The sequence below is a fragment of the Lytechinus variegatus genome, chromosome 12 (genome assembly GCF_018143015.1).
Source record: "Lytechinus variegatus isolate NC3 chromosome 12, Lvar_3.0, whole genome shotgun sequence".
Taxonomy (NCBI): domain Eukaryota; kingdom Metazoa; phylum Echinodermata; class Echinoidea; order Temnopleuroida; family Toxopneustidae; genus Lytechinus; species Lytechinus variegatus.
In genome coordinates this window covers 771432-785527 of record NC_054751.1, presented here as the reverse complement: position 1 = coordinate 785527, position 14096 = coordinate 771432, and the positions used below count along the sequence as shown (strand labels likewise).

Genomic DNA, 14096 nt, shown 5'->3' with positions numbered 1-14096 from the left:
GAATAGCTTGGACATACCAGACAATAAGTGACCCTTATACAACATAATAAATAAAGACAAGAAACATATAGTCTTTGGAGTTATTTTTTAATAAAAATATATATTCAGATTATGTACATATATTATTTACAAATAAAAATATTCAAAATGATGACATTCTGGATTTACAATAAAAGTATTAAAAACACAGACATCAAAGATACATAAATGCACATCAAACACCTTTATATTCACAAACCACAAATAATCTACATATGAACTGTTGTCAAGCAATATTTTACAAAATAACCTCCATGCATCTATGAATCTCCACATCTATTCAGCCATTTTTTCCCCGCATAATTCACATCCATGAAAAAAATAATACAAATTCCATTAAAACATATTTCAGATGGCATGAATAGACATATGAATCAGAATCACCATGAAGGATGATCATTCATGAAAAAAAAATTAAAAGATAAATAATTAAGCACCTGAGTATTATTGATTCACATGTAAATCATACTTTCACTTCTCCATCACATGTTGGGGTAAAATCAATAAATATAGGGTCGACAAACAGAAGGGCATAACTTGGAATTAGGGCCATTTTGTGATTTTGGTACTAAGATAATCATGCAACACCTGCAACACGTAGGAAAACATAAAGCTCAAGTCGCGGGCGGATCCAGGATTTTCCACACGGGGAGGGGGGCACATTTTCCCTAGAAAAATTTGACAAGCAAAAAAAAAAGATCCTAACTTATATGTGACATATTCCCATAAAAAACTTGTGAAACTTTTAAAAGGGGGGGGGGTGCACTTGTGTAAAAATGGCATGTTAACATATTACAAATTTTTATAAAGGCTCTCAAAAAGGAGGGGGGCACGGGCCGGATGTTCACCCCCCCCCCCCCCCGATCCGACAGTGGCCTTAGCTCAATTCCACTTTCCATTGCCTTCAGGGCAAAAATAAACCTCCACCATTTCTCATTTAGGCCTATGAATTAAACTTAGCTTCTTTCAAACTCCCTTTCTATTTGTCAACCCTCGAAATGTGAGTTGAAAGATTAGTCGATCCTCAGCATAACTAGTCATATATCATTCAAGGTGATAAGCCAATATACATGTATTTGAGGAGGCATGTTAAAGAGAAATGCCAGTAGTTGCAGTTAACACTGATTTCATGAGAAAGTCTGTAAAACAAGGCTTAGTTGTCAGTATATCATCAAGGATCTAGATCTGGTACAGTTACATAAACTGAACTTTGTGAAATCTTGAAATCTACGCTGAAAAGTGTTCACACTGAAGATCACCAACACAGATAAGCGCACGTGGGACTGTGCATAATTATTGCTCTGAATGTCGGGCCCGACGCTTGACCTGAATCCTGTGCTTATTTGCTGATTTCTCAGCAATTACACAATTTCTTCCAGAATCCTTTGGCTCATATGTTTTATTTATACAAACAGACACTTTGGTGGTCATTTCATTGGATTCTGTATGAACTCATTTTGATATCGTTACCAAAACTGGCATTTACCTTTAACAGCGGGGGTTTGGATTCCAGTGACCCAGGTATGATCCCATTTGGTGCACTAGTTCCCTTGGTCTTCATTATCATGTCCCTCTGACAGGACCTTAAGCATTTGGTCCTCTGCTTGCTTGCTTATAAGCAATTAGGGTAAAAAACAATATTTACCCCCATATTTTGTTTAACTTTAAACATTGGTGTTGGAGCAGGGTTATGTGACCCCAAATCATGCACTTAATGATGATGATAATAATAATAATAATAATAACAATAATAATAATAATCATAATAATTGAAAGAATCATAATAATAATAAAAGAGCATTTATATTGTGCAACTACTATAATAATATATTCTGCTGCACATAACAAAATGAATGATACATATTATACAGTATTTCTGAAAAGATAAGTCTTAAGATTCATTTAAACATACTGTGTCCAAATGGATTCCATCTTTTCTTATTTCCAAAAATGTTTTTTTGCTTTTGCTCTGAAACATCTGTAAAAAACTAAAAATATACTTTATGAATAGAATACAAGCAGTCTAAATACAAGTAATTGTCCGAAAGACTGCAGTATAAACATCATAAGACTAAACCAACAGAATGATAACAATGGAATGTATCTTTATTTCATCAAGGTGATATTACTTAAATAGTAAGTTAAATACTATCAATAAATAATATGGAGCAGTGGTTATAGACGTATATCTGCAAGGTGATATGAATAATTATCACACAAAAATGTCGAGTAAATTCAACACTATATAAAATATATTTAAAACCTGGTGTGAAAAGGTTATCTTTCTTTACAATAAATGCCTGTCAAACAAATGAATACTGAATAAGTTCATTGTAATATGAAGTATACATATCCAAGGTGATATCAGTTCTTATACACTAATTATCTTGTTGCATGACTGGCCAAAAGTAAAAATGTGATGAAAAGTTTTTCACACCATTGTACCCAAAACCTGAACAAGATAAGTTTGTTCCATAATGAACTATCTTGGATGGAAGAAAATTGCACCATATACTATATTTGGTTCTTTTTCAGGCATAGACAATGGATGGACATTATTGTTTTGTTAATGTGGATAGAAAGATGAAAGAATACGAAACAATTCCACAACTCTAGCTTGGTTTTGAGCCCTGGACTCACACAATCCAATATCATGTAACCGTAACTTTAATTAGACCACAATGTCAAATGCAAAAAATATTCAGAAATGGCATAATACATTCAATTTTATAACATCTAACCAAAAATTCCAATTATTGTGTGGTGCTTCAGTTGGGTTATAAGATATCATCTCTATTCTTCAACATATCTACACCTAAATACTCTTGAAACCCTCCCATCAAATAGCCCCTAATTCATAACAAAATGACAATGATGAAAATGATGGGAATACCTTTGTTTCAATATTAGTTTTCTAAGCTTCTCCAGATCTAAATGGATATTTTGCCATTATCTTGTACAAGTATATCTTTCACAAGTTTCTTCAACATAGAAAATTCAGAAGTTCAGCTTTGCCAAATATAGTGAATAACAAAAATACCCTCACAGCATAATGTGGAGAATATAGAAATTCGCATTTTGTGCAGAATAATATTTGTTGGAATAATTTTCCAAAAAGCACCATTTACATGGATTGATATTTCATTAAGAAAAGTCAAGCCAAAAATTATGATTTTGGAAGATTATATGCATGTCAATCGAGAAATCAATTCTAATAATAATAATATATAGCATTTATGAGGCGCCGATCTAGTTGCCTTTCAGTGGCGCACTATATATTATCCCGGCTGTAGCTCCAGCTGCTAAAGGCGCTTGGTGCATTCAAGGAATTAATCCTGCCGGGTACCCATTTACCTCACCTGGGTTGAGTACAGCAGTGTGGATAAATTTCTTGCTGAAGGAAAACACGCCATGGCTAGGATTCGAACCCACGACCCTCTGTTTGAAAGGCGAGAGTAAGAACCACTAGACCACTATTCATATACAACCAAAGTTGACCCCATATTTCCAGATTTTTTTTCTGGTTTAGTATTATGTTATAATTATTATTGGCTTTATATCATTTGATTGTTTTCAGTGTACATGGGTGTACTTTTTTTTAACAAAAGTTGATCTTAACAAGAATGTGATCTTGTCTATTGCTTGATAAGTGTACACCGGGGTGGTGATTTGCGATGAGTTAAATCTGATTAGAAGTTAAACTTGAATTCCCTGTTTCATATAGTATATAACACAACACTACATTGGTCAGATCAAACCTGTGGGATGCGCGCTGCCACTTATTACTATATGAGATTACATGTTACATATCATATGTATTAACCCCAATTTGGATTTCCAAATGGTTGAGGTTGATTGGATCTATCGTAAATCTTTGTAAGACAGGGCCCAGATTGCATCTTCTTAAACATTGGATTGAATCAATCTGCTATCCTTATCTGAAGAGAGTTGTTGACAATAATGACATCCCTGTTATTATCCATCTAGTGAAGACCAGCCCTCACCTTTTTAAATGTGGAGGTAAACTTGCGCCCCCTTTTCAGGCAAGGGTTAATGACAAGAATGACATCTTTTTTATTACTATCTAGTGAAGACCAGCTCTCGTCTTCTGAAACATGGAGGTAAACTTGCACTCTTTATCAGACAAAAGTTGATGACAAGAATTACATCAATTTTATTACTATCTAGTGAAGACCAGCTCTCGTCTTCTGCAACGTGGAGGTAAACTTGCGCCCTTTATCAGACGAAAGTTGATGACAAGAATTACATCAATTTTATTACTATCTAGTGAAGACCAGCTCTCATCTTCTGAAACGTGGAGGTAAACTTGCGCCCCTTATCAGACGAGAGTTGATGGTAATTAGAGCTATGCCGTGCAGCCAAGACGTGTATGTCCTGACTACTGAACTCGTCCATGCGTTGTTTGAGTTGTCCTGGTAAGCTTGACTCCACATCAAAGGAATATGAGGCTTCTTGGAAGATACGGATCTCATCAACAAGCTTGGCTATCGATCTGTTAAATTGGAGAAAAAGATTAAACTTGATTTGGTTTGTGATTGGGTATGATTTCAATAGGGTGGCCATTAGCGTGGGAAATACATGAAGGAGACGGGTGATGTCGCCCTTATGGCTGCCCAAATCGACCCTACAATTCCCCCAAAATGTATGCTTTGTGTTGACCATTCAATCTAGAACTGTATTTCACTTTCCATGGTCTGAATGAAATAGTCTGTTCGAAGTGGCATAAGAATGTCACCAAGTAAGGCACAGAAATCGCAAAAATGAATTAACAATATGACAAGATCAGTCCCTCGGATAGGATGTTAAATGGAGGCCCTGTGTAGAGGAGAGTCACCACCTTTGCATGTTAAGAACCCACTGCACTATTTGTAGAAGAGTAGGGGGAACTCCGGCAGTAGTGGTTCACCTGCACTCCCCCCAATCAGTTATATCGGGAGGAGAGACCTGCGGGTCATAGTAATTCAGTTCGCTTTTCGCCTCCAAGGCACAGGTGACACCAAAATAAATAATAATAAAGCAATCAAATATTATTCACCTTAGTTTGTTCCACTTGAACATGCCGTTGGTGAGCTGGAATCCACCTATCTCAAGCTGTTGCACATGAAGCAGGAAGAGAAGGGTAGCCGGGAGGGTCGGACTGGTCTTCTCGCCCTTCATCAGGTATTCGCTGTCCCCTTGTAGGAGAACCCTGGAAGCATTGAGTTCCTCGTAGATGGTTACAACCTTGGAAGGCAGGTCACGCCACGCCTGAGAAGCAATTCAAGTTAAAGAAATGAAAAACAGAATAATTCCTATAACATAATGCACATGGAAAACTTGATATGGAGAAACTACAAGGAAACTGGATACTTCTTTATATGAAGGAAGGTTATATAGCCTTTATAAGAAGGTAGTCTTAATGGAAAAGTATTAACTGACCCCATGTAGAATATTGAGTTCATTTAGTTCCTTACCAATAGTTACATTTAAAAGCAGGTCACACAAGCCCATTCCTATGCCCAACTTTAATTCTTGGAGCTTTCACATTTTTCGAAACCTTACAGACAAGAAAGTGAATATCTACTATGAGGTATCAAGAATGAGGCAACTTATGGATATGTGATCCCTCAAATAAATTTCATTGTTTTTATCAAAATATTATTCACAAAATATAAAAATGGTATTTTCTCAATACTATTTTCATTGTTTAATTAATTATCACATAAAATTCATGAAAAGCACATCAAGCAATTCACATTATGTAAAGCTCATAACATTAATTTTCATCGTATATCAAAATCTGTAATAACCTTTCATTACCTTAATATTCAACTGGTATTAAAAATTTGTGTGTAAGTGCCTCCTTTTTAAATTTTGTGGTTAAAGCAGACGTTGAATATTTAAAAACATCACACATAAACAACATTATCTGTGCATAATAAAGCACACATGGTTACCACAAAAGAGCAATGTTGGAGCACTTATTAAGTGAGGTACCATGTACTGTACATCAATATACTAACTCCAAATAATAACTAGAATTTAATTCGTCATGTGGACGAATTAGGTGGTCTGTCTTTGTTATTGCCGTCATGATCACTTACCATGTTCATGCAGATCAATGTGATCTTCATGATGACAACTGAATGTTGATTATGGATAGAATGCTTGTGAAAGACGGGAGATGATAAAGCACTGTAAAAGGGTCTCTTTGATGTATGACAATACATGTGATATGAAAAAAAGTAATTATAATCTGTTTTATCTTGCTAAATTTAAACTTGTATACCTTTAAATTATCATAAAGGATCATGTAAAAAGTGGCAAAAAGAAAAAAAAAAGTGAAAAAAAAAATTATCTTGTCCACCCCAGGACTCGAACCCGCGCCCTTTAGGAAGCAGTCAAAGCCACGATATTCCCCATAGAGAATACACGTAAGCAATTTTGAGAATTACAAGTCCAATTTTGCAAGTGAAATACGGGCATGATCTCGGCATCTGATCAAAAAATGAAGAGCACATCTGCGAAAGCTCAGAATCTCAGCTACAACATACTAAAAGCTTAAAGAAAACTGACAAGAAAAAATGGAGATATGGCTCACGAAATAGAGGAATGTCGAATCTGGTTTTGAGAAAAAGTCATGTCCCATAGAGATTACACGCAAAATGAGGAAAAATGACATGCCTCTTTTCATCGCTGTTTTACGCAATGATGCGTTTCTCAAAACGAAAATTTATTTTACTAAGGAAAAAGAGTACATTCTAAACCACAACATATCGAAATCTGGGCGAAAAACGATCTATATTCGAGAAGTTACAACCAAATTTGCATAAATTTGATGACGTCATTTTTGAAAAAATTAAATTTTTAGTTTAGGCTCTATTTTGATGACGTCACGATATAATTTAGGGACAATGGTGACATGAAATCAAATCTACAACTCATACTCTATCGATATATGAAAAAAAAATTGGGGGTCAATGGACTATTTAAAGAGCTACAGTGAATTTGCAATAGGCATGTTTTTGCCCATATATGGCCTATAGTGAGAGCTCGCGCGCACACGTGCTGCAAAGTTTAACGGGTGTTAATTTCGTTATTAATGGTCGTAGAAGGTTGATCAAGGTATCAAATTGTTCAAAATTTTATTATCAATGCAATGATGTAAAAAAACGGTGTTTCTGAGTTGCGTTAAGGTGTTACGCGCGGAAACGCGCACGCATGCGTGCGCGCGCGCAAATTTTTGAAATGCTTAGAATGACCTAAAACGTACTCTCGTTTGGTCAAAAAGTGATTTTGAGCATTTTTAAATTTTGACGCGCGCGTACGCGCGCGTCGTGACCTCCAGGTGACCTTTGATGACATGACCTAATGACCCTTGACCTGAAATTGATGTGATGTAAATTTGATTGATTTTTGATAATTGATAATGGAGATGTGATTGATAATGTGATTTTACAAAATGGCGCCTAGATGACGTCATCATGACGTGATGACCTTGAAAAGCTTATTTTGACGTGTCCATGACAGATCCTATAGATGACATGAAATTCAATGAAATTGATCAAGTCTATTTTGAGATAACTTGGCGACAAGAAAAATCCGTAAAAATAAATAAATAAAAATAATAAGTAGAAAATTCTGACGAAATTAAAAGGTGATCTGTCATAAATGACAGACCACCTAATTAATATAATAACATCAAGATAATTGGATATACAATATGTTAATTTTCTAAAGTATTACATAATAATAATAGGCATTTATATAGTGCCATCTATCTTGAGATAATCTATTCTGAGGCGCATTGTTAATTAGTAATATTATTACCCCAACTTTAGCTCGAGTTGCCTTTCAGTGCTCAGTGAATTCAAGGAATTAATCCTGCCAGGTACCCATTCACCTCACCTGGGTTGAGTGCAGCACAATGTGTATGTCTTGCTGAAAGAAATTACGCCATGGCTGGGATTCGAACCCATGACCCTATGTTTCAAAGTCAGAAGACTTATCCACTAGGCCACAAAGCTCAACATACATGAAAATAATTGATTGATTCCATTACTTACTGGCACTTGTCTCACTATGACATTGTCTAATCCATCCAAGATCTGAACGCAGGATGCAAAGTTGCGGAGTTCAAAGCACGTCTTGGCTGCAGATATAAACTTGCTCAAGAGAGCCACTTGAGCCTTTATTGTAAATATAAAAACAAACGAATTTAATCAACATTTTTAATCAATATACAGTGCGTATCAAAAAAAAGTTTACACTTTGAAAAAGCCCTGGGAATTAAAAAATATACAACATGTGGGTAATATTTTCATATATAATCTTGGGGTTGGGTCTCATCTATCCAATGAAAGTAAAAGTTTTGACACTTGAGTGAGTACTGTCCATTTTTGTAAAGCTCGCAGAAATCTGTTTGCGCAGAAATGCTTGTTTTCACGCTGTGTCAAGGGGAAAGGGCGAAATCAAACCTACCCTGCAAAACATTTCTCATACATTTCCCTTGCACTTTTAGTCAATTGAAATGAAACGGATACATTCAGGCATTTTGTAACAATTTTGCCACCCAAATTGAAATTTAAACTCTTGGTACGCACAACCTTTACCCTTTTTGTGCCAGCTGGATCTGAGGACATAACTGAATCTGAACAAAAGTTTATTTCAGACATCTCCAGCATTTTTTCACTAAGTTTTTATCATTTAAAGTGGGTTTACATTTCATTTTTCATTTAATACTTGTTTCTCCACACTTTTCTTAAGCTTGACAATGATTAACAAAATTAAAATCAAGCCTAAGCCATTTTATGTAAATCACAGCTCAGTGTAAAGCAAATATCGTCACGATGGCCTCAGTGTGTGGGGGAGTGGGATGGGGCAAAATGCAATCTTCAAAGTGTTTTGGGCAAGGAAACAAGTAGAAAAAGGTAAAAGATATCTTCAAATCAATTTTACTAGCTAAATTCAACGTGTTCTTCATGATTAAGGTCTACTTTTATCTGCATAACTATTTCAAAGTTCTGCGCAAATCATTTTTCACTAACTTTTCAAAAGTAAGTGGTGCTCATTCAAGCGGAAATATTTTTCAACAGTTATATCGTCATTTGCTTAAATGGATCTGTACCAATGTTAAAATGTGTAAAAATTTTCAGGATATTACAAATGTGTAATTTTACAGGGTTTTTTCAAAGTGTTAACTTTTTTTGATACGCACTGTATATATATACATTTCCCATCGGTGGAATATTATGACAAATGGAGAAGGTGAGAAAGGGGACCTCTCATTGTCGACATATAAGTTGGTCAATAAGTCATGAAGATGGAATTCAAGAAATTAAAACAATGGATCTTGCAAATATGGCATGTGTCTGTCATTATAAACCTTTATAGCCTTAAAAAGTTTACCACAGGAAAAACAATGAAAATGACCAATTCAACAAATGAAAACAATCAATTCCACAGAATAAACGGAAAACAAACAAAACCTTTCAACATTTGGTGGCAGCAGTGGGATAAATAAATTCTTCAAATCTTGTAGATATTCTTCCAGAGATCCAATTAGTGAGGTATTCCATTTACCTGTTACTATCGAATCAACTACACACTGAGATATCAAGCTACATACATTACATGTTGCTATGTTAGGTAAATTCAAATGGCCAATCTGTCAAGAGCACTCTTTAATCAATGACAGTAGACAGGTTACATGTATGTGAAGACAATTTTTTTTTTTAAATCAAGAATGAATAATATCAGTTTCTTCTCTCAACTCAACAAATGGAACAATTCAGTAGCTTAACACAGAAGCTCTATCAGAAACTGTTTCATGAAACACTGTCAAAGTGTCTGGCTAACCTTGGCTGAAGAAGAAGACACCACCTCCGCTGAGACCCAATGAGAAACAACCTGGCCCAGGTCCAACAGGTCCCTGATCTCCTTCCCTTCAAAGACCTTCTCGGCAAAGAGGCTCTTCGTTTCCACTCCGTCTCCATCGGTCTTTGAGGAAGGAGTAGGCTGGAGCTGAAGAGAGTAAGGAGACTTTGCAGTGTCTTTGACACTGATGCTATGGCAGCGGGAGTTCAGGAAGTGGATGGGGTGAACTTGGATGAATAAAGCCTGAAATAACAAAGTTCAAGTTAAATTAACAAGACATATGACAACAGATGAAGATCTACGTTGATACCAAAAACATATATACACATGAACATTTTTTACAACCCCTAAAAGCGAAGACGGATATGTTCATTAACCATCAATACACACACATGCAGTCTCGCACACGCAAACACACCCATCCTCACACACACAAAGTAGGCTGGCCAACTAAAAATAACTCGTTATTGAACAAAGATACAGATTGGTCTATATCTACAAGTCTACTAATTGAATCCATTAATCATACACAGCAACAATAATGGAATGCCAGTTCTATACGGCCCAGGAAATTACCCACAAATTAATTTCAATAACTTTTGAATATTTTAAAAGCCCATAGGCCTATATAAATTAACTATGAACAATCATGACGATATTAATAGACACAACCAAAAAGATTTCTTACTGTTTTCTTCAAACATTCTAACCTTCTAAAACATTTCAGAAATGCATGCATACCTGAATGTCTTTTTGCAAAACCTGACAGTAATATTGATCATAACTTTGAGAGCAAAGGATGTCTCATTGAAAACACTGTACAGTACAATGTTACCAATGAAACATCCTTTGCTCTCAAAGTTATGATCAATATTACTGTACTTCATTAATTTTCTTAACCTTGTTACCATATTAGCTACCAAAGTAGGTTTTAATCACATGTCTAATGCAATCCTTAGGGGGTGATGCAAGAAAATATTTGCATTGCAATCTATTGCAAATTTACAAGTGATAAATCCATGTGAATTAAAGAAAATCAATATATAGTTGTTGATACAAGAAATCTGCACTTCATTGCAAGATTTATGGATGATTTTGGGACCTGAAACTGACTTGCAATTGAACACAATATTCACTCCCTTAGACTGACATTAATTCAAGAGCTTGACTTGTGGAATTACCTGCTGGATGAGAGTTAAGACGTGAGCTATGGTCTGCGAGGTATGGTCACCCATGTGAAAACCCTCCCTTGGAGCATGGGGTGCCGGGGTGTAGGCCATCGGCTCCTGCTGCTTGCTGGGCTTGCGGACAAAGCAAGCCATTAGACTCGCTTTGAAACCACCGCTCTTGTCGCTGTGTGAGCTGTTGGGTACTTGCCACGGTAAAGGCTGGGGCATGAGAAAGGTAGGCAGGTAGGAGGAGGATGAAGAAGAGGAGATTAAAAGGCAAATTGAAGGAGAGGCATGAAAGTGTGAGGAGGGGATAAACAAAGAGGCAGAAAATATAAGGAAGATGAAATAAAGAAGGTAAACAATAAAGCAAAGATGAAAAGTAAGAGAAAGAAGAGGAAAAAAACAAAGAGAAGAAATAAAGTTAGGAGAGGAAAAGAAGAGAAGTTAAAATAGAAGAAAGTTAGAAGCTACCTATTAAATCTTAAAATGGTCATGATGCGAAGAATGATAATGTTATCAATGTATACAATTAATTCAAACACCATTCACCAATGTAAAGGTAAAAGTGAACAGCTTTTTCACATAAGGGGCTAAATCCACTATTTCAATAGTAGATTGATATCACAAGACTGTTCAACAAATGTATTGACCAAACTTCTAGGAAAAACTAATAAATTGAAAATAAATCATGTTAAAAGACCTTATTAATTCATTTATCCAAAGATGCCAGAGCATTCTGACAATGGAAATTGTCAGACATTAGAATGTTGGTCAAATCACTTCTCAACCAAACTATAAATTGCACTTTTGTTTCAGAATTGCACAAATAGACCAAGAGAAAAGACTAAGATTAAACTTTAAATAATTACAATAAACAATAATACATACAACCAAATAAATACTATCCTTAACACAATACTGCAAGGTATTTGAAGTCTGGTGGTTGTATTAAGGTTGTGAAGACTTACCAAAGGTTTGGTGATTGTAGGTAAACTGCTCTCTGAGTTTTGAACCCTAGCAGCAACTGACGTCAACCCATTTGACGCATCTTGCTGCCTGCGCTCAAGAAGCTGGAGCAGAAACTTGCTCTGCTGCTCAACAGGTACCATCTATACAGATAAGATATCGATATTCTCATTGTATTTATCATTAAATTTGTAATAGCTTTATTTATTATCAATAATCATTGTTTTATAACATTAATTAATTACATATCTTATTTATTTGTTCATTTATTCAATGCTATATATTCATTTGCATTATCTAAATTCTTTATGAAATGGGCAATTCCATACTCCTAATAAAACTTCTATATATCTGACCCCCTTTTGTCTTCTTTTTAATTCTCCTGATCATGAACCTCCACAATGTACTTAAATCATGGTCATAAGGCACTTTTACAATCATACGTCCACATAGATGACTGGTACGAGATTACATCATTTCAAGGCATTGCAAATACGTCAAGTCCTCACCCTCGGCGACTCTGAGAATTGAGAACCTCGCTACCTCCATTCTGCCGTTCTCCTAAGTCATTGTGGACGTGCACATGTGTGGCGTCATTTCAGACGTGCAAGCTCAGCATGAAGATAAATTGCAAGGTAACTCTTCCCTTAGAAAACACATTTTCAGTGAATTTTCACCGTAAGTTGTACGATGCCTTATTTTTATCACATATGAAATTGATTTCTGTACTCCAAAATGTATATCGCTGTATCTCCTAACTCACACAAAAAGGGAGTAAAGCAAGTAAATGAGCAAGTGTGCACAAGTTGTACCTTCGCATCACCCTGGGTTGGTCAGCATGTAATGACCAGATCACTATCATGGTGTTTTATGTAGACTCCCTATCAATGACTTAAGGAAGGTTGTATGTAGGGAGTTGCACATGGATAGTTGATAGAATTGCCCATGAATTCTATTTGCCAGTATTTTTCCTTACATCTATTACTTTACTGGATGAATTAATCAATTAATTTATCTCTTTCAATTGCTATCTTGCAGAACAATAATATTGTCTGAACAATTCGATTTCTTTTAAAATACATTTCATTACGTGAATCCTGTGTTTAAAAAATACCCCACCAGCTTATAACACATGAACCCCATTGCCCTGCATGTTATGTCAATGGGAGGTCAGGTGGGGAATCTGAAACCCCAATTTCAGATTTTGGGAGAGCTTCAATTCTCTCGTTTAAACTGGGGTGGGGTTCATTTGACTGCTGATAAGGCCTTGCGTGTAAGTCAATGGGAACTCAAGTGGGGTATCGACACCCCATTTTCAGTTTTTGGGGAAAGTTAAGTTTTTTCTCGTTTAAACTGGGGTGGGGTCAACTGCAGCTGCTGATAAGAGCTGAACAAACACCGCGCTGAAAACCACAACATCTCTCTCTCCCTCTCTCTCTCTCTGCCTGGCCGTATGAAGGTCACTTAATCTCCTTGGGGGAAGGTGGATTATCTGGGAGAGTGTGTGGATGTTTACTTAAGGATTACCATTCCTGCTGATATAGGGGATGGGGGGGGGGGCAGTGAGAGAAGCTTGGAATTTGAAATTGGGGTGTCGGAGGAGATCTGTTTTTAAACACAAATTTTCGTAATGTCATTTAATACTTTCAGTTTATTTGAAACAAATGCTATGTATATTAGTACTACTTCATATTCCATACCTGGTCGGACACAAACAACAGAAGTTCATGAAGAAACTGTGGATAAGGCTTAAAGTCCACATCAAAGAACCCTTCCACCCATACATGAAGAATGTCTATAAAGCATGTTCTGGCGATGATTGACAATGCCAAATCATCTTCTTCATTCCGCAACTTTTGCCTGAAAATAAAAACCAAAACATTTTAATAGTAATAGTGGTGGCCATGTCTGATATGACACTCCTAACACTCCATAGTTAATACCCAAGCTTAAGCATAGTATACAAATAATGAATGTTTATGAGTGCAATAGACAGAATACTTCTCATGATGTATTCTGTCCATTGCACGAATGAAGAAAACT

The 14096-nt window shown here is 35.9% G+C and overlaps 1 protein-coding gene across 1 annotated transcript in view; it reads right to left on the bottom strand.

Annotated features, from left to right (window-relative positions):
* Positions 1 to 4321: 4321 nt before the first annotated feature.
* The window catches only part of LOC121425125, a 45334-nt gene continuing 35559 nt past the window's right edge, over positions 4322 to 14096 (bottom strand). Inside the window, exons 12-18 of the mRNA XM_041621111.1 lie at positions 13754 to 13913; positions 12056 to 12196; positions 11097 to 11303; positions 9898 to 10158; positions 8106 to 8228; positions 5096 to 5307; positions 4322 to 4552 (exon numbers count right to left, since the gene is read on the bottom strand). Of these exons, the coding sequence (XP_041477045.1) occupies positions 4324 to 4552; positions 5096 to 5307; positions 8106 to 8228; positions 9898 to 10158; positions 11097 to 11303; positions 12056 to 12196; positions 13754 to 13913 (1333 nt within the window). The 3' untranslated portion in view covers positions 4322 to 4323. The remainder of the gene's footprint in view (positions 4553 to 5095; positions 5308 to 8105; positions 8229 to 9897; positions 10159 to 11096; positions 11304 to 12055; positions 12197 to 13753; positions 13914 to 14096) is intronic.